The 25,211-nt window shown below is 34.6% G+C and overlaps 1 protein-coding gene across 1 annotated transcript in view; it reads right to left on the bottom strand.

Annotated features, from left to right (window-relative positions):
* Nucleotides 1-25,211, bottom strand: part of SNAP91 (synaptosome associated protein 91) — a 132,923-nt gene that overhangs the window by 49,849 nt on the left and 57,863 nt on the right. Inside the window, exons 9-12 of the mRNA XM_053664932.1 lie at nucleotides 16,746-16,787; nucleotides 10,460-10,530; nucleotides 4,659-4,686; nucleotides 1,687-1,796 (exon numbers count right to left, since the gene is read on the bottom strand). Coding sequence (XP_053520907.1) covers nucleotides 1,687-1,796; nucleotides 4,659-4,686; nucleotides 10,460-10,530; nucleotides 16,746-16,787 — 251 coding nt within the window. The remainder of the gene's footprint in view (nucleotides 1-1,686; nucleotides 1,797-4,658; nucleotides 4,687-10,459; nucleotides 10,531-16,745; nucleotides 16,788-25,211) is intronic.

Raw genomic sequence — 25,211 nt, 5'->3', positions numbered from 1 at the left:
GACCCCTGGGCCATAGTTTGCCAAGTCCTACTCTGTAGACAGTAACAAAGTTAAACCATATTTCAAGCTATGACTCATAGGACAGAAATTAAAAGGGAAAAACCTAAATACCTCAAAGTAAGGTGGAATTTTCTTAAACATGTTATGAAATGCTGGTTATGGAAACTGTGACAAAAAGAAACATAATCCAAATTCTAAAGGTATTAGCATAAGAAGATTATGGGTAATTTTTTCCTTTCCTCTATTTTCTAAATTTTTTTGTGTAAAGAATTCTTGAGAAGAATTGATTTATAAACCAAAGATACTAAAATGAATAATGTACCTTTTTTTCTAAACAAATTGCAACGTATTAGGTTTGCCTGTAAAGAGGCCTCACTTAAAAATTCTTCTATGTTTTTTATTCTTATTCAGCTATGGTTGTGATTTTCAAAGCTTCTCTGCCTACAGGAGTTCTAAAGAGGACTCTAGTGCTTTGCTATTCAAAGTGTGTCCCCCAAACTAGCAGCATCCTGGGACCTTGTTGGAAACACACGTCTCAGGTTTAACCCCATCACCTACTACATCAGAATCTTTATTTTAACATGACCCTGGGGGTTTCGAGTGAACATTCAGGTTTGTGGAGCACTGACCTAAAGGTCCCCGGACCAGGGACCAAGCCATCAGAGTCCCAGGTTCCCCACCACTCTTCATAAACAGCAGTCCCATTTTTATCTCTTTACAGATTAGAGCTCCAAGTTACATTCTTTTGAAGAATGGATTCTGCTGCTTTAAATAAAATGTTTCAAAACCCCTGAAACCTGCCTAGTTTTGATGCCCATGTCATAAATATAACAGGCATAAATGCCATAATAGGGAAACATATTTGTTAAGACCCAAATCATAGCTTTTACAAGAAGCAACTTATTTTAGTATAGAGGCAGAAAGGACTTGGTTTTACTAAACTGGAGATTATAAAAAACCAAACTAAGCAAGTAGAGGGTAACACATAGTTAACATGGGTATATTACTTGGATTTATTGCTCAGTTCAAAATTTAAGTGTCTAAATACAGGGCGTTCACAATCAGAGTCACAGACACTACGAAATAAAACTAGAATCCTCTCAAGGCAAAACAGCCAAACGAAGGGTTGACCTCAAGTTACCATTATTTGAGGAAGCCCGTGAGAGCTGGCGCCTCGCTGTAGGCAGCCCTGAGATCTCACAGGCCTACTGCAGATCCTGCCTCTCTCACTGGTCTCCTGTGCTGTCATCGCTGGTTAGGATGTGGCAGTCTCTTCCAGCTAATTAGTCTATGACTGCGAGCTTTTTTTTTTTTTTAAACAAAACCTTTTAGCACACCCTTTACATTTCCCACAAGAAGACACTACTTTTAGAAAACATTTTCTAAATCACCTAATCTCAGAAGAACTTGCAATGTGTGCATGATTTTTTCACTTCCTTCCCCAACTGAGTGGGCAACAGCTGATTTCCACAGCTTAGGTCCCTCTAATGCTTTGAGAGGTACAGGCCTAAGTAACTGGATAAGGTATGAAAGAACTTACTTTGTATATCTAAAAAATAACCTGAAATATCACATGTTAACATCAGCTTTCATTTTCTGAAATCATTTCAGTTCAGTACATTAAAAAGAAAAGAAAACCCCTCATCAAAATACTAACAAACATTCACCGAACACTCGTCCACTCACCTGACTGGGACGGCTGCAGACGCAGTTGCAAATAAATCAACCGGTGGGGATGTGTCGATAGTTTTAGCTGGTGTAGAGTTAGGAGACGTAACAGTTGTGGCTGGAGAAGACTGAAATGCAAGATGTACAACACGCTCCAGTCACATATGAATCTACGGGACACAGAGCAACAGGACTTCTGCTTTCAGACCCATGACATTCCCAGCATTTATGGTAACTTCTCTTGGAAGAAAAAACTAAAGGAAGTTTGAAATCAAAAATTGTAATAAATAATCAGTACTGAAGAAAACATACTTTAGATATTAAAATTGAAATGTAACTTAAGTAAAATGATTTAATAGAGTTTGGCCCAATATCTTAAAGACTTCAATTCACGTATTTAAAATCAAAGGTAACTGTATTTCATGAACACTAAATTACAGTGAAAAATTTTGATGAATGCCAAATTTTAAAAAACTATTGATTTTAATAGTTGGTATAAGACCAAGGGCATTCTTTTTCCTTTGTATCCTAAGAAGACGTCACATGAAGTTTTCTCAGATGCTTTTAAAATCTAGAAATCTAACTTATAAAATAGTTCACAGATAAACAGAGAACAATTCATAAAAAAAGAGTCACTGCTAGTCTTGAGAATATCATGAATACCTCCCATCACTAATATGACAAAGATGAAACTAAAGTGAAACAAAAGCTAACATTTGCTGTGCTGGACTGCTTTAGAGTTGCCTACCATTTAAAAAGTTGAAATATTTATTGAATAACTATCCTAAGTCTCTTTTATTTTGTATATTTAATTCTCCACATATTCACAAGAAAAGATTAGTGGGACATCTCGAACACAGTCCACTGACAGTTCTGTTCATGTTGAAATGAGATATAACAGCAAGGGAAATACACAAAGACCAAGACCAGTCAAGGGTTACTGGATGCTGCTGTAAGTGGATCTGTGGTTTCAAATAGACCAAACTTAAGGGACATTTCCAAAACAATAATTAAGAAAAAAAACTGAGGAGGTAAGAAATGTATAGGAATTTACAGATTTAACTAGTATTTGTCTAACAACTATTTGTCCAAGAATATAACTAACTGAGAAGTCAAAATCCCATCGATACACAAGTTCCAAGCACTCAGTCTTCAGAGAAAAACAGTTACTCAGAAAACATCAACTCAAGCCTTCTTATTCATCCAAAATTCAAATTTTCCAAACAGAGTATAAAAGATTATCAAGGAAATAGAAAGAACTAACTAAAATTAATCTGCATTCATCTACTGTGGGCAATGACAATTTCTCTTAAAAACGAATCAGGTTTTTTAAACCAACACAGCTAAATAAGTGGTGTTTATAAGTTACTACCAAGAACTTATTGACAGCATGAATCCACCAACGTGAATACAGAAATGAAGGTCTTCAAAAGCCCATTACAAACTGCCTTGTAACAACAGCAAGCTCTGAAGAGCTGAGAGAGCTAGGAAAACAAAACCAAAATAATCCTGTTATTACAAAAAGAAAAAGTCAATAAAAGTCAATTTGGCCAAAATGTCTTAACAGACTGTCCAAAAGGATGCCATAATTTTACCACACTCTACTCAGCAGGCATAGGTTGGAATTTTTCACACAGACATAAGGATTTTAAGCCTGGCTTTGTATCAGAATCACCAGGGAGCTTCTTGTTTGTTTGTTTTCTCTGCCTGTTTGTTCAAGCTCCCAAGGGATTCGGCCTTAGGCAGCCAGCCAGGCACTGACACTCTGTAGGGTGTCTGGGACCCACTGCTGCAGTCATGACAGTCTTCATGTCTGTAGTGACAGCAGTTACATGCGGTGATAGAACTTTGCCAAACAGGAAAGAACACATTTATTACTTTTTTTTGTCTAAAAAATACAATGGCAAATATAAACTATAGATCTATAGAAGGAAATATTGCTGTCACTGATAACCCTAATCCTGTTCTTCTACGGGCTGAAAAAGAGATGGGGAGGTAAAGGAGTAATTAAATTTATTAACGTAGACTGTCTAAAAGGCATGCTAGTGCTTGCCCTGGCTGGTGTGGCTCAGTGGATTGAGTGCCAGCCTGCTAACGAAGGGTTGCAGGATTGATTTCCAGTCAGGGCACATGCCTGGGTTGTGGGCCAGGTCCCCAGTGGGGGACACATGAGAGGCAACCACACATTGATGTTTCTCTCCCTCTCTTTCTCCTTCCCCCCCATCTAAAAATAAATTTAAAAAATTTTTTTTAAAAAGCCATGTTTGTGGAATGATAACCAACTACAATTGGTTTCTCTACTATTAAAACACAAATAATATTATGTGCTTTACCTGTCTCACAAGGCTTTGATTCAGAGTATGTGAAAGTGCTTTGTAACTAGTACAATGTTACAAAGATACATTTGTTTACAGTTGTAATATAAATATGTGAAAATTTCTTATACTCAGAAAAATGTACTTCAAATAGATGACAAAGTAGACATTGCAATATGACATTGGACTTAGAAAATATAAAGGAGAATACATAAAAACTTTTCCTTTTCTCAAAATTTCAAAAACAAAGTTATCATTTGATCCAGCAATTCCCTTTCTGCATATAAACCCAAAAGAATTAAAAGCAGGGACTTGAACAAATATTTGTACGCTATTGTTCACTTTTGGCAATTATTTAAAACAGCCAAAAGGTGAAAAACGATTCAAGTGTTCATTGATAGAATAAATACACAAAATGCAGTATATACATTAAATGAAATGTTATTCAGCCTTAAAAAGGAAAGCCATTCTGACACATGCTACAACGTGGATGCACCTTGAAGTTATGCTGAGAAAAGTAAGCCAGTTACAAAAGGACAGGTACTAGATGATTCTACTCACATGAAGCACCTGGAGGACTCAGAGTCAGAGACAGACAGTGAGAAAGTGTGTGCCAGGGACTGGGAGGGGAAATGGGGAGGAAGTGTTGCAGCGTTGCAAGATAACCACACTTACCTTACTTAATGGAGAGGGAGCACCAGATCTAAAAGGCAACCAAAAAATTACAACTGAATACACATGAATACATTTATAGAAGCATTTCAGTTTGATGATATCACTTGGTCAAACACCAACTTGTTTATACATAATTTTTTTTAGTAACACACTATTTAAAAATACTTTTTATCTTTTACTCAATTATGACATCCTCCTCTACTGTTTTCTATCCACTAAATTTCTAGTACTAGAAATTCTTAAATTTATATAATTTTCTCCTGTATCTCTAGCATTTCAATTCTTTGAGTTGATCATTTCTGCCCACATCCATCAAAAATAAACTGTTCAAATTGGAATTTAAATTTTTTAAGATTTATGAAAAATATTTTATAAAATTAAAAAACAGTCTAGTTCATTATTTTAAAAAGTTAGAAAACTCATTAAAGTTGAAGTATATCGTGATCAATTAATCATAACTGTGATGCATAAAAGGAACACCAAAATTTTGAAAATCCCAAAAGCCCTGCACCTGAAATGTGTCTCAGCTTCCTCAGGTTTGTATATATTTTTATTACTATAATAAAATTTATAAAAAATATTCCTATTGTCCTGTTAGAACTAGTGAGGGCTTGAACAGGAACCTCAATAACCTCAACACTTGTTTCTAAGCAGTGAAGGAAAACTTAGGAAGGAGGAAATTTTTTTTAGTCCAATTATGGTGGCAGCAACTATTTGGTCATCATTTCTACAAAGTGCTTCGGAAACAGTTGCCTAAATAGCTTACATTGTACTAACCTGCGTTGGTGGAAAATAAATTAATGATAAAACAAAGTAGATAAAGATATATTTCAATAAGGAGCTGATTTTCAGTGTCTTATAGGATGTCTCACTACTACTCTGTGGAGAAGATACCACACGCAGCAGTAGCAGAACAAAATTAGCAGAGTTAGTGACTGGAAATTCACACAATATCATGCACTTTTGTTTTATTGGATATAGCAAAAGAAATCTAGCAGTTTTATATGCCTGATTAATACCTTTGATGTTCAGTTTCATTTGCAAATACATGCCTGCCATTTTCTGCTTAAATCTGATTTGTACCTGAAACTAACATAATGTAAAGTAGGGGCACAGAGATTTCTGCTGTGTGATGAAGGTAGAAGCATAGGGTAAGACTTAGTCTGGGTATGTGTACTGGCTATATGTGATCTTAAGAATGGCATATCCCACGAAGAATAGGATATACATTTATCTATATTGTTTATTTCAAAGGGCCTACTAAAGGGAATGAATTCAGTGTTTTCTGTATCTACACAATTTACTTAGGCACCTAAAAATCTAGTATAGCATAAGGTTGAAAATTCCCTAATGAGTTGTTGAGTAATAATTTCTTAATTTCTACCATTTTTTCTTTATATATGTGAAAAAGGAAGGAAGCTAAATCTAAGTAAAATCTAAGATAATAGCCTGAACTTGGCAATGAAAACACAGAATCCATTTGACATGGTCACTTTCTAAGAATAAATTAATCGAGTTTAATGTATCTCTTGAGCAATTTTCATGAAGCAGCGCTCAGCGGTACTGACACACTGAGAAATACTGTTACAAAGAGAGAACTGAGGACATGCAAGCACTTTTTCAAATATGTTTCTAAGCTAATACATGAACATTTCTAGCATATTCTATACTCCATAACAATAATAAAGATATAGTAAAAATGATAAAACTGCTCCACCTTCTATTAAAGAATATTATACTCAAATAGAAGTATAAAATATCATAGATGGCACAACAATTAATTCTCCAAGCTCCAACATGAGTGCTATTACTAAGTAACACTTGTAGTTACCCCCTGGACTAAACAAACAAGTGAAAATTTCCTACTGTTATCCTGCCACTTGCTGCCTCTTAATTGTATCTTAATTTTCTGTTTAGTATTTGTATTTTCCATTAGGTGCTAAGTTCTTAGAAGTGAGGGAACCCATCTTAATGTTTTATATCTCTGGCACTTTCCACAGCATTTAGTATTGTGTAGGCATTGAAATATATCTGTATTATCTGAATTTGAGAATGAGAATACATTTAGGTACTGTTTGTATAAAAATGTAAATTGACCAAAAGTCTTAAAAATGATTTTGTGTGACACTAAACAGTCGGGACGACTCACCTCTGTTTCCATGGACCAGATCTGGCCTTTGGCCAGATTCCACCAAAAAGGTGAGAACCAGAGTCTCCCATTGGGCCCATAACTTTGAAAAGGACCATTAGTCACTGATGAGAATTTGAGGGCTCGGAGGCTCAGGGCGGTAAGTAACTTGCCAAAGTCTCATTATTCTTTAATGGTGGACTTGAGACTCTAGTCCAAGGCTGCCTGACGCCCAGAGCCTGTGTCCCTTTGCACTGCGGCCTGTCCTGATGAGAACACACAGACGCACCCATGGCCCTCCCTCACACACTCCGTCAGCTGCTTCCTTTAACTTGTTCCTTCGTAGGCCTTCCTCCTTACCATTGGTCATTTCTGCTTTATAAGAGAAAGTGCTATGATTTTATAAATAGATAATGATATTTGTTTAAGACCTGTACTTATGTTAATTATTTCAGCTAGGGAAATTTAGCACATGGTGAACTATATTGGAAAAAATAGAACACGGACATAATGTTAGGAAAGAACAAGTGACCATAGAGCAGGGGTGTCAAACACATTTTCAACAGGGGCCACGTCAGCCTCACGGTTGCCTTCAAAGGGCCAGATGTCATTGTAGGACAGTATAAATGTAACTACTCCTTAACTAGGGGCAAGGAGCTCTACACTCGGCCCTTTGAAGGCAATCACGAGGCTGATGTGGCCCCCGGTGAAAATGAGTTTGACAACCTTGCCATAGAGCAATCCACCCTAAACTTTGTAAAATGCTACAAACAATATGAGGGCTGATGCCCATAGCAAATGGCAAGGTTTACTTCCAAGATGTGAACAGCAAGTTATCAAAAGAGAAAATTTTTGTCATTTCTTACAACAATAAGCCCTACATAGCTCTGATTATAAGTGCTAGCTAGGAAAATAAAGAACGAAAGCAAAATACAGATGTGAAAAAAAATCTGTCTTTCAAATAATCTTATTTACAATAGACTTATCTTGCATTTCCTGCACTCTCAAAAGTTAGTAAACCCATATATAAAATAAACTCAACTTCTTTCTTTTGTTCAATGAAATAATAGACACAGACAATATACAAAGGTTCATAAAATTTCCATCAAATTTCAAAAATAAATATCAGTGTCTTTAGGGCACTAAATGTAAAGGGCACACGTACTTTTTATAGAAGACCTTTGAAATCCTCTGTTTTAGGCATCTACTTGACCTAGATGTTAGAATAAGTTTCTATGGCTACTAGAAGACACAGTAAACAGCTTTAAGTAATTAATTTCTTTATAAAATAGTCTTTTAACACTTCTGTCAAATGACATGGGGAAATCTTTTGATTAGTAAACAGAGGAAAAAACCTTTGATTTCTAAAATCTAAAAGGTATCTATCTACCTATACTTGAGAGATTGTTAGTCTCTTGATCCAAGAAGATCAAACTAAAGTAAAACCATTTATGCCAGTCACCTTGGGAAAGAAAAAAAGTAGATGAAAAAACACAGATGTGTAAAATGGACAGAATCAGTTTTAAATGTTAATACCAAATGTGACTCTTAAGAGTGTTTTTTTTGCATTTTTAGTGATAACCAAATGCAAAAAAAAGTCACTCGATATAGTACTCACCCTTCACTTAAGTTCCCAGGTAAGCACAAACATACAAAAAAGAAAACAGTTAACGTCTATAGTTCATTTATTTTAAAAATAGGGAACAAGCAAAAGACAAGTTCATATGTGGTCTCAGCCAATTCAGAAAAGAAATCTGACAAGCATAAAATGATTTTAAAGGAGAAAAATTATTCTCAGAAAAAGATAATTCTTAGAAATGTAACTCTGCACACATAGCTAAAATTTCCAAAATTAGCTTGTAGCAGCAGCCACAAGGGGGCGAATTTAGATCCGAAATCAGGGCTAAGGAAACCTACTCTAGAAGGCTGCCTTTCCCCAGACTGCAGCCCTGGCAGACAGAAGGGGGGGAAAGGGGGGCAGGTGTGGATCTGTGCAGTGCGCAGGGGAACCGGAGGGGGAAGGAGCGCTGAGCTGACCTTTCACTGATGTGCAGCCTTCACTGCCCAAGGCAGAGGCTCTGACCCTTGGGGACAGGCATACCGTATTTCCTTAGCTAACCAGGTTGCACTGCCATAGGAGCAGGGACTTTTCTTAAGCTTCCTGTCTCCTTTTTCTTACATCCTAGGTGACTCACTTAACTGCCCAGATTCCCTAGTACAGGGTGGCCCCAACAATAGCTGGAAGTGAGCATCTTCTCTTATGACTTAATATACTCTTCTGTTTTTTTTTTAACGGACATTAATCTCTCCACAAAAGGCTGATCATCCATGGCCACAAAGAAGCTGGGGCAGACCCTGGGTTGTGGCAACAAACTTGCTAAAGCCCTTGAGAGGCCCATCACTCCAAATAGCTCTGCTGTGACTGCCTAAGAGACTCCTACACTATTGTTTGTCATTGAAAATTTACAACATGCAATAATTTTATACTAACTTGGAAAAGATGACACAAAGAACACTTAGCTAATAAAACAACAAGAGAAAAAGTAACATCGACACATGAGTCTAGATTCTGGGAGAATGCCAATAGAAGAATGCAGAAAGGAGCTACATTTTGATAGCCGTATCACAGGTAAAATTCATGATCAGCTTACAGCCCTGCCTGCAATGATCAGTTCTTAGGTTGTCCCTGCTAAGATCTACAGTCAGCCTAAATGGAATAAACATAAAGCCAGGATGACCCAGAAAGACACTGCAAGCTGACTCTGTGCAGAAAGCTGTGGTAAGTGTTAAGGTGGAGATAATGAAGTATAAAATAGTCCCTGACCTTTAGAATCAGAAAATCTACTTAAACTACGTGTGTGTGTGGGGGAGGAGCGGGGGGCAGGGTAGCCGCAACACAGGAATGCAGGGCAGTGCATGATAAGGGAAGGCTTCCGTGAGAAATCCAGGATGTGTGAGATTTACACAGACAGAGATAAGGGGGGCAGGCACTCAAGACTCGTAGAATCATCCTCTGTGCAAGGCAAGAATGAAATCACTGGGTCTTGTGAATATATGTTTGACACCTGATAGAGCAGAGAAAGGGAACAGAACCTGGACATTTTTTCCATGCAAATAGGAAAAACCATCAAAAATGTAAGTGGTCAAAACAACAGCATGGAAATCCAGTAAAAGTCCCCACTGCACTTACCACTGCCTGATTGCTACTCTCTGTATAAAAAGATCTCTTAGTAAAATGTCAGCAGCATGCCATGCTCAATGGTTCAAGTGGGGAGAGTCTGGAGTCCAAAAAACTTGTACTTGAGTGCTTTGCTTTCTTCACAGTGGGGTTGGTTACACAACAGTGTTCAAGGCTGCTTGTGAAATTGTGCTTGTTACTTATGCACAATGATTACAGCCTCAATTTGTAAACATGACCAATTCTTTTTCTGCATATTGGGAATTCCTTCTAAGGGCAAAGTTCAGTTAGCAAATTGGCTTCACTAGTCTGCAGACAGATCACCTGTACACAGGGTCACAGTGTCTTAAATTACTGGGATGGAGAGGTGTTTTGAGGAAACCCAGAAGAATTACAATAAAGCACACCCTAAAACTGTAGTAGTATAACTTATACCACTTATAAAGAACATTCTAACATTTTTCATCTTATTTAGAATATGCAACTATTGCGTACTTGTTTCCAGGTTTCTTTCCTTCTAATGTATTTAGATGCTGCTCAAGGGTCTCCATAAGACTGCTGGGAGCCTACAACAAGAAAGTAAAAATAAGTGTCTGCATTGCTTGCTTTCAGAGAAAATACACTGGAACATCACTGCAACTTTGTATGGTGGAGGTCTGTGGGTGGGCCCCAATACGTAGGAGAGATAATTTCATCCTAGGTTCTTTTAGTACTTAAATCTTTAAATTCCCTAGAATCTGAGACAGGCCCCTCTTACACACACTTAACTCCACTGCATAACAAATTGTGCTGCAGTGTGGTTTCAGTGTAGAGATTACATTAGGTAAACTTTTTAAAAATATTACTTATATGCAGTAAACTCAATTTAATCAAATCCACCATAAGTTTCCATAAGACCACAGTGAAAAAAGAATAGGTATTTGTATCCAAGTCAAAAATATGTGCCCTACAGAAATATGAAAATACAGTAAAATCTCACTTATCCACCTTTGACTGAAATATTAGGAAAAACTGCTACTATATTAAAAAAGTAAGTGATTTCCCCCACAGCTGTGGGGGGAAAACACAACCTAAGTAGTTAACACCAATTAAGATTTTCTTATTATTGACCTACTTAATTTATATAATAAAGCAACTTTAGCAAAAATAATAATGTTATAGTAGAATATGTTTTTTGGCAGATTTAATATATTTCAACTATTTTACTAAAAAGTAGCTGTTTTAAAACATTTTTTTGCAATATAAAGTGATGGCATTTTACTGTATATTAGAAAGACAAATAATAGGTTCATACAAATATTCCAACCCATCTATTCCTCAAGCATCGAAAATTTAATTTCATCTTTCTTAGAAAATTTTAACCAAAACTAGACTTTAACAGCAGCATAGGCATTCAAAAATGGCATTTCATGAATGAAATATATAACTACATCTATACTTTAAAATTTGATCATTATATTTCAATTGATATGAAATTAATTTTGAAGGGCTTTATGCTAACTGTTGAAATAGCTCGCATAAGGAAATTCATATCACTCTAATTTTATATTGTACCTATAATGAATGAAAATAAAATTTTATTTAAAATTTTTAATTTTGAAAGTTGAGGATATTTATTTAATATTTGCTTTAATTTTATAAATAAACTCATAGACTGTCTTCACAAGTACATAATTATTGTAAATGTAAATTACTAAGTAACCATGTAAATTGATAAATATACATTTGTAAGTAAACAAAACACTAAAATACAGTGATGAAGGTAAGGTGGAAAGAAACAGTCCCATATACATTATCTAAAAAGTTACTGACTGTAGTGCAGAAAAGATACAGACTATCGGGATATAATACATTTAGAAAATTATAAAAATTAAAAGTTTAAAATATAACCCAGGTGAAAGAGGACTTAACAAATACCAATAAACTACAACTAGGAATTTTCTTTGAGCATAAAAAATGTATTTTTAAGAAATAAAAGAAATTTTGCTTTTTAGAAGAAATAGTCAACTATTAAGTTGTTGCTAATTTAATAAAAAATGTTCATTGCAATGAAAGGAAGGAAACAAATGGGTTCATAACTTTTAGGCAAAGCCATAGCTGATAACTTTAAAATTATCATAGTAATTATTACAATTTTCATAATAATGGAACCTAGCAGGTATGGGCATATAACTTTAAACTCTGAAGAGTTCCATTTTTTTCATTGGGGTCACAGTCAGGTAAAAACTATCAACCCACAGAACCTGCCTCTACTTAGAACACTCAGGTCCTCTGAGTGTTAAATACAATGTAAAGATTCTGTGCTAAACCTGTTTTTAAAAAAAATATGCTATTTACATCACAAGATAGAGAACGCTATATGATAACAAAAAAGAGGCACTATTTTCTGATATCATTTCTTCACTAAACAACAAAAAACAGAACTAGGAACATAGTTTGCAATTTCATTCTTTTTGTGAAGTTTGGAGCATTTTACCTTCCAGCACAGGTGGCAAACACAAGGCCTGTGGGCGGAATCCTTCCCTGCACCTTGTTTCCACCTGGTGGCAGCACCGAGCTCTCTCTCGCTTTACTGTTAAGGAGCAGTTACAGTTATACGGTCCTAAAATTACATTCGGCCCTTTGAAGGCAACTGCGAGGCTGACGTGGCCCCCGGTTAAAATAAGTTTGATGCCCTTACCTTAAGAGGTTTAAAATGCTTCATAATTTATATTACTTATAAGAACTAATAAAATCTAATAAAAATAAATTCTTCAAATGTATTCAGAAGGAAAAAGACTGCTTTGATAGTAACGTTCAGGAATGCAGAAATGCCGGCCAGCCTTCTTGTCCTTTGTACCTGTGGCGCTCAGCATATCCTGGCCTGTAGTAGGCAATAAACAAAAACTCAGATTTCCAAGGAGCACAACTTTGAGAATGCCTCTGCTGTTGTAAAGAAATTTAAGATGAATAAAGTATAATTAGTAGTATCTTTAGTTACTTATTTTTAAAAATGCCAAAGTCAATAGACCAATCAGATGGAATCACCAGTCCAAGGGCAAGCGTCAGCCTGTGAAATCTAATGTAACAGCCACAAGTCAGGGTTACCGAGTCGGCAGTGGGGCAGTCTTTAAAAGGAGACTTGTCTTTACTGGCAGTTCTCAGATCAACCAGAATTCCTGACATCAAAACCTAAGGCGGTTTTTATAAATGAAAATATTTTAAATTTGGAATGAGCACATACACACCAACAGGAAATACTATTTTGAAAATCCTTTTTTTGAAACAAATTCTTAAATAATTTTGAGTCTAGGATCAAAAACGAAGCATCCAGATATCTAAAATATCTCAAGTTTAAACGCTTTAGATTCTAAAGCATCATTAAGAGGAGCGGTATTAGAAGGCTGGGTAAAAAAGATGAAGGGATTAAGCAAAAAAAAAAAAAAACCAAAAACAAAAAAATAAAAACAATACAAACTCACAGACATAGAAAACAGTATGGGGACTGATTACCAGAGGGGAAAGGGGGTGGGGGAGGAGGAAGCGTAAAGAGGGGGATCAGTGGTGACAGAGGAAGACCTGACTTTGGGTGGTGAACAAACAATATGATGTACAGATGATGTATTATAGAATAGTACACCTGAAACCCATATAATTTTATCAACCAATGGCACCCCAATAAATTCAATAAAAATCCAAATAGGAAAAAAGTAACCAAAAGATCATTAAAATGTTTGATCATTAGCTGTAAGAAATCATTTGAAAGTGCTGAGAAGAAACAGCTCAGACCTGATATCGTATTAACTTCTGGCTCCGAACAGAAATTTTAAATGTGTTTTTAAAAAAATTTAGCCCTGGCTGGTGTGGCTCAGTGGATTGAGTGCTAGCCTGTGAACCAAAAGGTTGCTGGTTCAATTCCCAGTCAGTGTACATGCCTGGGTTGTGGGCCAGGTCCCCAGCTGGGTCACACAAGAGGCAAACACACAGTGATATTTTTCTCTATCTCTTTCTCCCTCCATTCCTGTCTCTAAAAATAAACAAATAAATACATAAAATTTAAAAAAATCATTGATATGCATAAATCATTTTAATGCACTTATGATGACATTACATGAGAATTTTTAAAGGACTAGAGATGTCCACATTGGTATTTATTGTGCATTTTCTAACCTAAAAAATATCCATTAAATTCTTCTGCTCTATTTTGCTGTAAGAGGAATTTGAATCCTTTTCCAGTTATTAGCAGCGTACCCTCCTACTCCCGGTCAATAGGTAATCCTTCTGGTCTCCATCTCCTTTTTAACCCTGCTCCACATTTGTTGTTGTTGTTTATTGTCACAGCTAAATTTAGTAACATGATGGCCACAGAGAAGTCTAGCAGACAACAGAACCTAATCTCAAAGGTGATAAACTGAATCCACAAAAAAGCACTTCTGACCCAACTCTAGATTAATTCTGGTCTAACACTGTCTGAAGGGTTAACCAGAGAGCAGCTTGGACCTGACTACACTCATTGTCAGAGTGGACAGAATTCCCCAGTTCAACTGGAAGTCTTCATTAGACCTGTGGAAGGGGCTCTAAATGAGAATCAGGGAGTGTGGCAGGCTCTGTTTACTCATAATCCCAACAGAAACACAATTAGGTGACTTACTAAGAAATTCCAGAAGCACAGAATATTCTTGCACTGAGATGTAAATATATATTGAAGAAATGAACTACTGAATTTTTTCATGAGGAGTTAATTTTAAAATAAATCATAATGAAGTTGATGTGGCCCTTAAGGTCATAACCAAAGTGGGGGACAGCAGATACCAGATACTAATGAATCTCTATCACTGAATGAATAGCTTTCTACTAGACGGAGGGCAATATTTTTACTTTAAGGATTTTATTCCCCAAATTGTGATAACACACAATGTATACCATTACATAAAATATGTCTCTGAACTTCAGAGAGGTTTTATATATATATAATATAATATATAATATTCACTTACATATAAATGAATATTATAGTATCATCAAAATTGAACCCATGTGAATCCTTCTTTTATTAATGCACTATAATTTTCTAATTTTAAAAACAAAAACACATTAAGTATTCCTTTAAACCTTTCCTTGTCTTCCTCAGTCTTTGCCAAAAATGAGACAAGTGAAGATCTATTTTCTTAACTGAACCTCTTTATCAATATATCTAGTTTTTATTTTATCCTTTAGTGAGCTGTCCATAGAGTTAAATATGATTTACCATTTTTGAAAACTATTCATTGAGCTATGTATTTTACTATCCAACTTTTAAGGTTAACATGAATTACTTATTTAGGCTATTTTATAAAACTATGATGTAAATGTTTGTTATAATTAAGTAATTAAAAATAAAAGCACACTGATTTTCTTTGCTCTTATTGGTATTATAAAATTCATAAGTCTATATCCAATAGATTCATACTAGTACTTTATGAGCACTTAATTTTTAGCCACATTCAAAATGATATCAATATCTTGATCAGAGATACTCATTGTATCTGATCATCTCATTGTAGCAAAACTATTTATACTAACATTTTGTCTACTAAAAGGAGGTACTGCCCAACTTTTATACTGAAAAATATGATGCCATTATGTTGTGAATTGTTCTATGAATTTTATTTATGAAGAATTCTTGGGCCTTGACCAGCATGGCTGAACTGGTTGAGCAGCACTCCGCAAAGGTCTACAGTTTGATTCCAGGTCAGGGCACATGTCTGAGTTTCAGGCCAGGTCCCCAGCAGGGATGTGGGGTGCATAATGTTTTTCTCTTTTCTTTCTCCCTTCCTTCCCCTCTCTCTAAAAATAAATAAAATCTTAAAAAATTATTGGTATTTCACTGGCATTTTAATTATATACATACAGAGACTACTTGAGTTTCTCAATTTTTAATAAAAATTTAAAGTTAATATTATTTTAAAAAGAAAATATTTAAAGGAGTGTAAATTGTTAAATTTATTTTAATATAATTAAAACGTGGGTAATCTTTCATTATGACAATTTCTTTGATTACAATGATATTTTAAATTACAAAAACAGAACACTTATATATTCATTACTGGTATGTAGGACAGCTTTATATTCTCTCCTATCATCTGACTGTCTCTAGCTGAAGGACTTGTGTGGGATAGGAATTTACTATAACAGAGTGACAAGCTGATTAAATAAAAATAGTTCCTGCCAAGTATGATAAAGAAGTCCACTATTGTTTTTGCTTACTACATGGTCCCAGAAAAATCACTCATTTACCACTACTACTTTTTTAAAAAAATATTACTTTACATATGAAAATTCCTCAACTTCATAAGGGAGACTAAAATCAATGTAGTGGAACAACCTCAGAATTCGCCCCATTCACGCCCCTCCTGTGTACTTGGAATATGTTGAAATCTAGATGAACAAGCAGGAAGAACAATTAAAATGTTCCGATTATCATGCCTACGAATATCTTTTCTCAGATGAAACACTTCTTTTAACATTGTTCAAGGCTTCCTTTTGATTTCAGTTCAAGAATGAAAAGATGAGTTCAATAATTAAATTCAGTTGCCTTTAAATAAGAAACTATGGTTAAAAGGGCAGGAAAATCTTTGCATTACCTTTAGAAATATATTCAATAGCTAGAAAAAATAAGTTAGAATAATTTCAAAGAAAAGTGGTTGGCCTAAATTTAAAATGCACTAAATACTTACAAGATGATGATCTAGGTAAGACCTTTTAGGAAAAATTATGGAATAATTTCATGTACAGTAAATCTTCCACTCAGAGAATCACTCACCTGTGTGAGGTCAGGAATATCACCTTTATCAATGCCAACTTGCTGTGTGTTAAAAAAATAAAAAGTAAGTTAATGACAATTTAAAAATTAATTTCTCTGAATTTAATTGAATGTCACCATAGTTAGTTAAAACTATATATCAAACATGGTTTAGAATTATATATATTAATCTTGCTTTTTTATGTTTTTCCATAAAATATGGAAAAAAATTGAGTTAGAATGACTTAGTACAAAAGAACCTATGAATTACATATGTGACAATTAAGTCAACAAAATCCATTTAAATAAAATATTTTGACTTCATTTTTATTGTTTACCCAATTACAGTTGTCACCATTTCCCCCTTTGCCCACCTCCAACCCAGCCCCTGCCCCACTTCCTTTAGACCACGCTGTGGTCTGGGTCTGTTTTGAGCACATGTTCCTTGTGTAGTTTTCCACTCAATATAATCTAGCAGTCATTTCGTTAATACAGTTAGATGTAACAAATGTAACAAATTATGTCAGAACCGCCCAAAGGACCTTAAGATGTTGATGTATAAAATTTAAGGTTTCCTTGTGGTTAATACCAACTATAAAACTAAAAAAAAGTTGCTCAGACTAAATTTATAGTTAATTATACCTACTAAGTCCTCTGTACAATGTTTTTAAAAAATATTTTGTTAAAAAATGTTTAATTTAGTTATTGCCACCCCCTCAAAAAAACAGTTCACCCATTTCTCTCACCCTACCACCCACCTGTTTCAAACACCAATCTGTTCTCCATAACCATGAGCTTGGATTTTTCTTCTATTTTTTAGATTCCATATATGAAAAATCATATGGTATTTGCTTCCTCTGATCTATTTCTCTTTGCATAATGCCCTCAAGGTCCATCCATGTTCTCACAAATGGCAAGATTTCATTCATTTTTATGTCTGAATAATAGTTCACCAAACATGTGTATATTATGTATGTGTGTTTGTATAACATTTTCTTTATTCATCCATGAGTGGATAATTAGGTTGTTCTACCTTGACTAACATAATGATGAAATTAACATGGAGTGTATATATTTTATCATTAGTGTTTTCATTTATTTTGGATAAATACCCAGAAGTGGAATTTCTGGATCATCCAGTAGTTTTTTTTTTGTTTTTTTTTGAGGAACCTCCATACTTTCTTCCCATGGTGGTTGCACCAATTTACATTCCCAGTAACAACTTACAAGGGTTCCCTTTCCTCCCAATCTTTGCCCATACTTGTTATTTCTTGTCTTTTTGAAAATAGCCATTCTAACATATGTGAGGTGATATCTCACTGTGTTTTTTATTTACATTTCCTAATGATTAATGATATTTAGCATCTGGTTATGTACCTTTTAGCCATCAGTATATCTTCTTTGGAAAAATGTCTATTCAGATCTTCTGCCCATTTTTAATAAAACTGTTTGCTTTTTTGTTGTTGAGTTATATAAGTTCTTTATATGTTTAGATATTAACCCCTTATCAGACACATGATCTGCAATTCTTTTCCCCCATTTGGTAGGCTGCTCTTTTGTTTTGGTGATGGTTCCCTTTGCTGTGAAGAAGGTCATTAGTTTGATGTAGTCCCACTTGTTTATTTTTGCATTTATTGCTTTTTCTTTTGGGGTCAGATTAAGAAAATCATCAAGACCTGTCAGAAAGATGATCCCTTCTGTTTTCTTTTAGATGTTTTTTAGGGTTTCAGGTTTTATGTTCAAGTCTTTAATCCATTTTGAGTTGATTTTTGCGCCCAGTTTTATCCTTTTGTACTTGCCTGTCCAATTTTCCCAACATCATTTATTAAAAGCACTGCCCTCTCCACATTGGGTATTCTTGGCTTCTTTCTCATAAATTAATTGATCATATATGTGTGGGTTTATTTCTGGGCTTTCTATTCTGTTTTATTGATTTATGTGTCTGTTTTTTATACCAATATCATACTGTCTTAATTACTATAGTTTCATATCATTGTTTGAAATCAAGGAATGTGATGTCTCCAGTTTTTTTTTCCTCAAGATTACTTTGGCTATTTGGGGTTTTTTTGGTTCCATATACATTTTAGGATTGTTCTTTCTATTTCTGTGAAAATATCACTCAAATTTTGATAGGGATTATGAATCTGTGTATTGCTTTGAGTAGTATGAACATTTAAACAACATTAATTCTTCCAATCCATGAACATGGAACATCTTTTAATTTATTTGTGTTTTCTTCAATTTCTTTCATGAATATCTTATAGTTTTCAATACACAGGTCTTTCAACTCCTTGGTTAAATTTATTCCTAGGCATTTCATTCTTTTTGATGCAAATGTAAAGAAGATCGTTTCCTTTATTTTTCTTCCTAATAGTTCAATGTTAGTGTATTAAGAAATGCAACAGATTTTTGTATATTTTGCAACATTACTGAATGTGTTAATTAGTTTTAATGATTTTTGGTGGAGTCTTTAGGGTTTTCTCTATATAATAGTATGTCATCTGGAAATATTGACCATTTTGCTTCTTCCATTCCAACTTGGATGACTTTTATTTCTTTTTATTGCATAATTGCTCTGTTCATTATGTTAAATAAAAGTGGAGAAAGTGATCATCCTTATCTCGTTTTTAATCTTAGAGAAAAACCTTTCATCATTAAGTATGATGGTAGCTGTGAGCTTCTCATATATGGCCTTTATTACAGGTGAGGTACATTCCCTCCATACCTGCTTTATTGAGACATATTTTTTTATCAAAAATGGATGTTCAATTTTTGTCTAATGCTTTTTCTGCATCTATTGAGATGATCATATGATTTTTATCTTTCCTTTTGTTAATGTGGTACATCCCATTGACTGATTTGCAGTTGAATCATCCTTGTATCCATAAGAATAAATCTCGCTTGATCATAGTGTATGTCCTTTTATGCATTACTGAATAGTGTACTAATATTATGTTGAGGATTTCTACATCTATGATCATCAGGGATACTAGCCTGTAATTTTCTCTTTTCTGGCATCCTTATCTGGTTTTGGTATGAGAAGTATTAGTATTATTTTTTCTTTGAATATTTGTTAGTATTCACCAGTAAAGCCATCTATCTGCTCCTGAACTTTTTTCTGTTGGGAAATTTTTGATCACTTATTCAATATCTTTGCCAGTCTGTTCAGATTTTGTATTTCAAATCATAATTCAGTCTTTGTAGGTAGTATGTTTCTAGGAATTTATCTTTCTTCTAGGTTGTCCTAGTTGTTGGCATATAATTCTTTATGATAGTCTCTTAGGGTCCTTTGTATTTCTGTGGTATCAATTATAACACTTCTTTCATTTCTGTTTAAATCCTCTCTCTTTTTTCCTTGGTGAGTCCAGCTAAAGTTTTGTCAATTTTGTTTATATTTTTAAAGATTGAATTCTTAGTTTCACTGATCTTTTCTATTGTCTTTTAAGGCTCTAGTTCATTTATTTATATTCTAATCTTTGTTATTTCCTTCTAATATTGGGCTTGGTTTTTCTTTTTATAGTTCCTTGAGGTAGAAAGTTAGGTTGCTTGAGACTTTTCTTGTTTCTTGATGTAGGCATTTATCATTATGTACTGCTTTTTCTGCATCCCATAAATATGTTACATTTCCATTTTTGTTTGTCTCAATGTATTTTTTTATTTCTTCTTTGACCCATTGGCTGTTGGTACCATGTTGTTTAATCTCCACATATTTGTGAATTTTCCAGTCTTTTATGTGATTTATTTCAGTTTCATACCATTGTGGTCAGAAAATATGCTTGATATGATTCCAATCCTATTAAATTTACTAAGACTCATTTTGTGGCCTAACATATGCTTTATCTTGGAAAATGTCCTATGTGTAGTTGAGAAGAATGTGTATTCTGTTGCTTTTGGATAATATGTTTGTAACATTGTTATCAATTTAAAATAGATTGGACTGTTATAGATATAAGTTGCAATATGTAAGCCTCATGGTAACCACAAAGCAAAACCTACAATAAATACATAAAAGATAAAGAGATCCACGCATACCACTAAAAAGGTCATCAAAACACAAAGGAAGAAAACCAGATAAAAAGAAAGGAACAGAGAACTACAAACACAGCTAGAAAACATTTAACAAAATGGTAATAAGCTTATACCTATCAACAATTACTTTGTATGTAAATGGGATAATTTAGCCAATCAAAGACACAGAGTGAGTGAATGAATAAAACAACAAGATCCATCTATATGTTGACTACAAGAGACAGACTTTAGATGGAAGGATGCAGATTCAAAGTGAAGGGATGGTAAAAGACATTCCATGCAAACAGAACCAAAAGAAAGCAGGAGTAGCTATACTTATATTAGACAAAAGAAACTTTAAAGCAAAGACTGTAATAAAAGACAAAAAAATGTGTTCCATAATAATAAAGAGGTCAATGTAACAAGAGAATACAACATTTGTGAATATTTATTCACCTTACATGAGAGCACCTAAATTGATATAAGGTAAATATTAAAAGATAATAGGGAGAAGTAGACAGCAATACAATAAAAATAGGGGACATTAATACCCCACTTTCATCAATGAATAGATCGTGTGGACAGAAAATTAATAAACATCAGCCTTAATGGACATGTTGTATCAGATGATCTTAATAGATATTTATAGAAATTCTACCCAAAAGCAACGGAATGCACATTTAGCTTTCATAACTTGCTCAGGATATATTTTCACGCCTTTCACAGAGAGAACCATTTTGTTAGTTTTTTTTTTAATATATCCTTCCAGAGTTCTTTCTGTATATCCAAAAAAATGGGAACTATATAAATATTCATACCCCCCATTATTATACACTAATAGTGTATTATATACACTGAGATTCTATTTTTAATTTAACACTTTATCTTGGTTCTACATCCACATTAATAATTTCCTCATTTTTTTAAACAGCTACCTTGTCCTATAACAAGTCACCTATTAAAAGACATTAAAGCTGATTCTAATCCTTTGCTATTGCAAGCAATGCTACACACAATATTTTGCACCTGTGTGGACTCACTTGTAGAATACATTTGTAGAGTGAAATTTCTGGGTAGAAGCACACAGGAATTTTTAATGTGTAGGCTGGGAAAGGACGTGGTGGGAAAAGAAGCAGAAAGAAAGAGCACATGAGTGTGCAAATATAGAACTATATGAACAAACATAAATCAGTGAAGCGAGTATATAGCTATTTACCTGTACTATTTTATCAACTCTTGTAGATTTGAAAATTATTCAAAATAAAAAGTTGGCAAAATGAAAATTCTAACTTTAATTATCTCAATTTATATAAATGATAGAATGAAGCCTCAAAGAAACAAACTGGCTTAAACCAAAATCTCTCTCTTTGAGAAACGAAGAGCTTTGATCATGCTAATGGAAATATAGAAGAAAATACACAAAGCATAAATCTTGGGTTCCTATAAAGGCAGTAAGGCGAATAGGAGATTGGAAAATCCACTTGTGGGTCAAGTGCTGAGCTAACTTATTTCCTCTGCCTTCTGTGTCTAGATTAGCCTGGACACTAAAGATATTTTAGGATGATAATTCTTTGTTGGGGACCGTCTTGTGCACTGTAGGACATTAGCAGTATCACTGGTCTCCACCCACTGGATGTCAATAGTCCTCCCCCCTTTCCTCTGTCTACCCATTAATGTAAGTGGGGTATTAAAGACCCCTACTATTATTTTATTTTATTTATTGTTTATTTTATTAAACATCTATTTGGTTGTGACAACCAAAAATGTCTGCGCTGTCCCTGAGAAGGGGAAGAAAACTGCCCACTGTGGAGCACCATTGGTATACATAGCACTGGCCCCCATCCATCCAGATTGGTTTATGCCAGAGATTCCTCCCCCAAAATACATATTTTTAGCTAGAGTTTGGCTTTAGGGAAGCTACCGATGCTTCCCTAAACTCACTTATGTTGTTATAAATTATGGAAATTATAAACTAAGACTATTTCATTCCATTCATTTCCATATTTTAATACCTCTTTAGATAAGCCATTAAAATATTAATATGGAAAAGCAAAGGAGCTAAAAATAATTATCAATATGAATGAAGTTGATGTTTTTGAAATTAAAGTATGATGGATCCCTAATATTAGAATCACTTTGCTAAAAGGTGATATGTTTCTGCTAAATGGATAATTCTGTTAAAGATACAATTTAGAAATTCTTCCTTGACATTGCTATTTTTACTGGCCTGACCTTGGAAGATGGAGGTGAAGTGTGATTGTACTACAGAAATCTCACACTTTCTGTCTGAAAATATTCTGGAAGACATAACTCCTACGACTTGGCATTTACCTTGGAATAGCAAACTCAGAATAACTTGGTTCTATAAAAAGGAAGTGTGTTTAGCAGAAATTCCTATTACATGTAAACATCCATTTTACAAAGTTTCAGTTGTCTGAGGAATCTTCAGGACAGTCAGCCTTCTGCACCCACAGGTGCCACATTCGCGGATTCAATTAACCACAGATCGAAAATATTTGAAAAAAAAGTCCATGTTGCCGATGTGTACTATGGAGTTAGGCCTACAACTGTGGTGTTATTACTGAGCATATACACACTCTCTTTTCTTGTCATTATTCCCTAAACAATACAATATGACAACTATTTCCATAGAATTTGCACTGTATTGGATATAAAATATATAAAAGGATATACATAGTTTATATGCAAACACAGTGGTATTTTGTATTAGGGAACTTGAGCATCTGTGGAGTTTGGTATCTCAGGGGGTCCTGGGATCAGTCCCCTACAGATAACCCAGGGATGACTGTATAATAATGTAAAACATGCTAAGTTTGCTGCACTTTAAGGAATTCTCTGGGAAATCTGAACATTTCCAAATCAGTTATTCTACTATTCTACATTTCTTTTAACATGACAAACAGCTGACCAGCTGGATGTTTCAGCTGGTTGGATGTTGTCTCAAATACAAAAAGATTGCCGGTTTGATTCCTGGTCAGGACACATGCCTGGGGTGCAGGTTCAGTCCTTGGTTGGGGTGTGTACTGAAGGCAACCAATTGATGTTTCTCTTCCTCTCTTTCTCCCTCTCTTTCCCTGTCTCTAAAAACTAAAAATAAAATAGGCTTGTTAGGCCTTTTAAAAAGCCTAAAAAATAAATGAAATTAGAAACTATATTTAAAAATATGATGAACAATTTATTGGTGACATTTGCTGAATACCCACTGTGGTTGTATTCTGTAAATGACATTCTGGGAAGTTTTCCATACACTCTTTAGGCAAATGGTACTAACCACAGGATAGCTATTGAGTATGAGTCCACAGATACATATACCACATGAGTCCAAGTTGGAAGAGAAAGCTTTGCACACTTGTCAAATACTTTTGCATTAACCAATCATAAGCACACCATTACAGACTGATATTTAAACAATAAGTGTTGAAATTATGCACAGTAGAATTTAAGTGTGAAAGAAAACGCAAATGGTTGTGGTTATCCATTGTGCTGTGATATTCATTCTACTAAAATAACTTTGTAAATTAGCATTAATCATGCTTAAATAAAAGTACAATATTTATTATTCAGTTATTTAAAGACAGGCTCTCAAAGTAATATCTGATTTCTGTAACTGTCATCACAACAGCCTGAACTGGGCCAACCGTCAGTAGACACAGACTAAGGCTGTACATATAAAATTAGAAGGAATCGATAAATGAGTGCTCCTTTGCTCATGGGGACCCTGAGCTGAGCCTTAGTAAGCTGACTAGATCGATGTGCGCTCCGGACTGCCACACGCCCCACACGGGAAAGCTGGGCAGCACGTGCACCAGGGATTAGCGGAACAATGAAAGTCTTCTGCTCTGGGCACTTAGGCACTACCATATTTCCACAGAAAGACATTAAGCACGTTTTCTAGATTATATTGAGAATTATGATGAAAGCACGGGAAAAATTCTGTGAAATTCAAAGTGCAAAACCTGTGCAGCAGCAAAAGTTTTAAGCAATCCGATCCCTTCTTAAAGACCACGAACGTCAATAAACCCATGAGGACATACACATGAACATGCTTTAACACATGCATGTATTTTACAAATGCATTTGTAAATATATACTTATAAAGATTTATTTATATATGTAATGTGTAATTTATAAAGTTAATATTTGCCTTCTGTATCCTGTGTTACATAAAATATTTTTATGCTAATTATAAACTATAAGGATCAAAGTGTAGAAATAGAATTTTACAACACTATTTTGGCCTTGGAATTTGAATTTGACAATTATTACTCCCATAAATAAATGAGATTTGAAGTATAACACATGGACTAGAGTGCTTTTGAAATCATGTATAAAATGCTTCCTGTGCTCTACTCTCAAAATTGCAAAAATTACGGAAACATGATCTGAATGTCCCTTGTTCATGGCACTGCGTGCTTGACTGCTGACTTTCAGAAACCCCACAGACAGAGTTCCAGCTGG

Source organism: Artibeus jamaicensis, unplaced genomic scaffold (assembly GCF_021234435.1).
Source record: "Artibeus jamaicensis isolate MK-2021 breed Jamaican fruit bat unplaced genomic scaffold, CSHL_Jam_final contig_387, whole genome shotgun sequence".
NCBI classification, from domain to species: Eukaryota; Metazoa; Chordata; class Mammalia; order Chiroptera; family Phyllostomidae; genus Artibeus; species Artibeus jamaicensis.
This window is presented reverse-complemented; position numbering and strand designations above follow the sequence as displayed.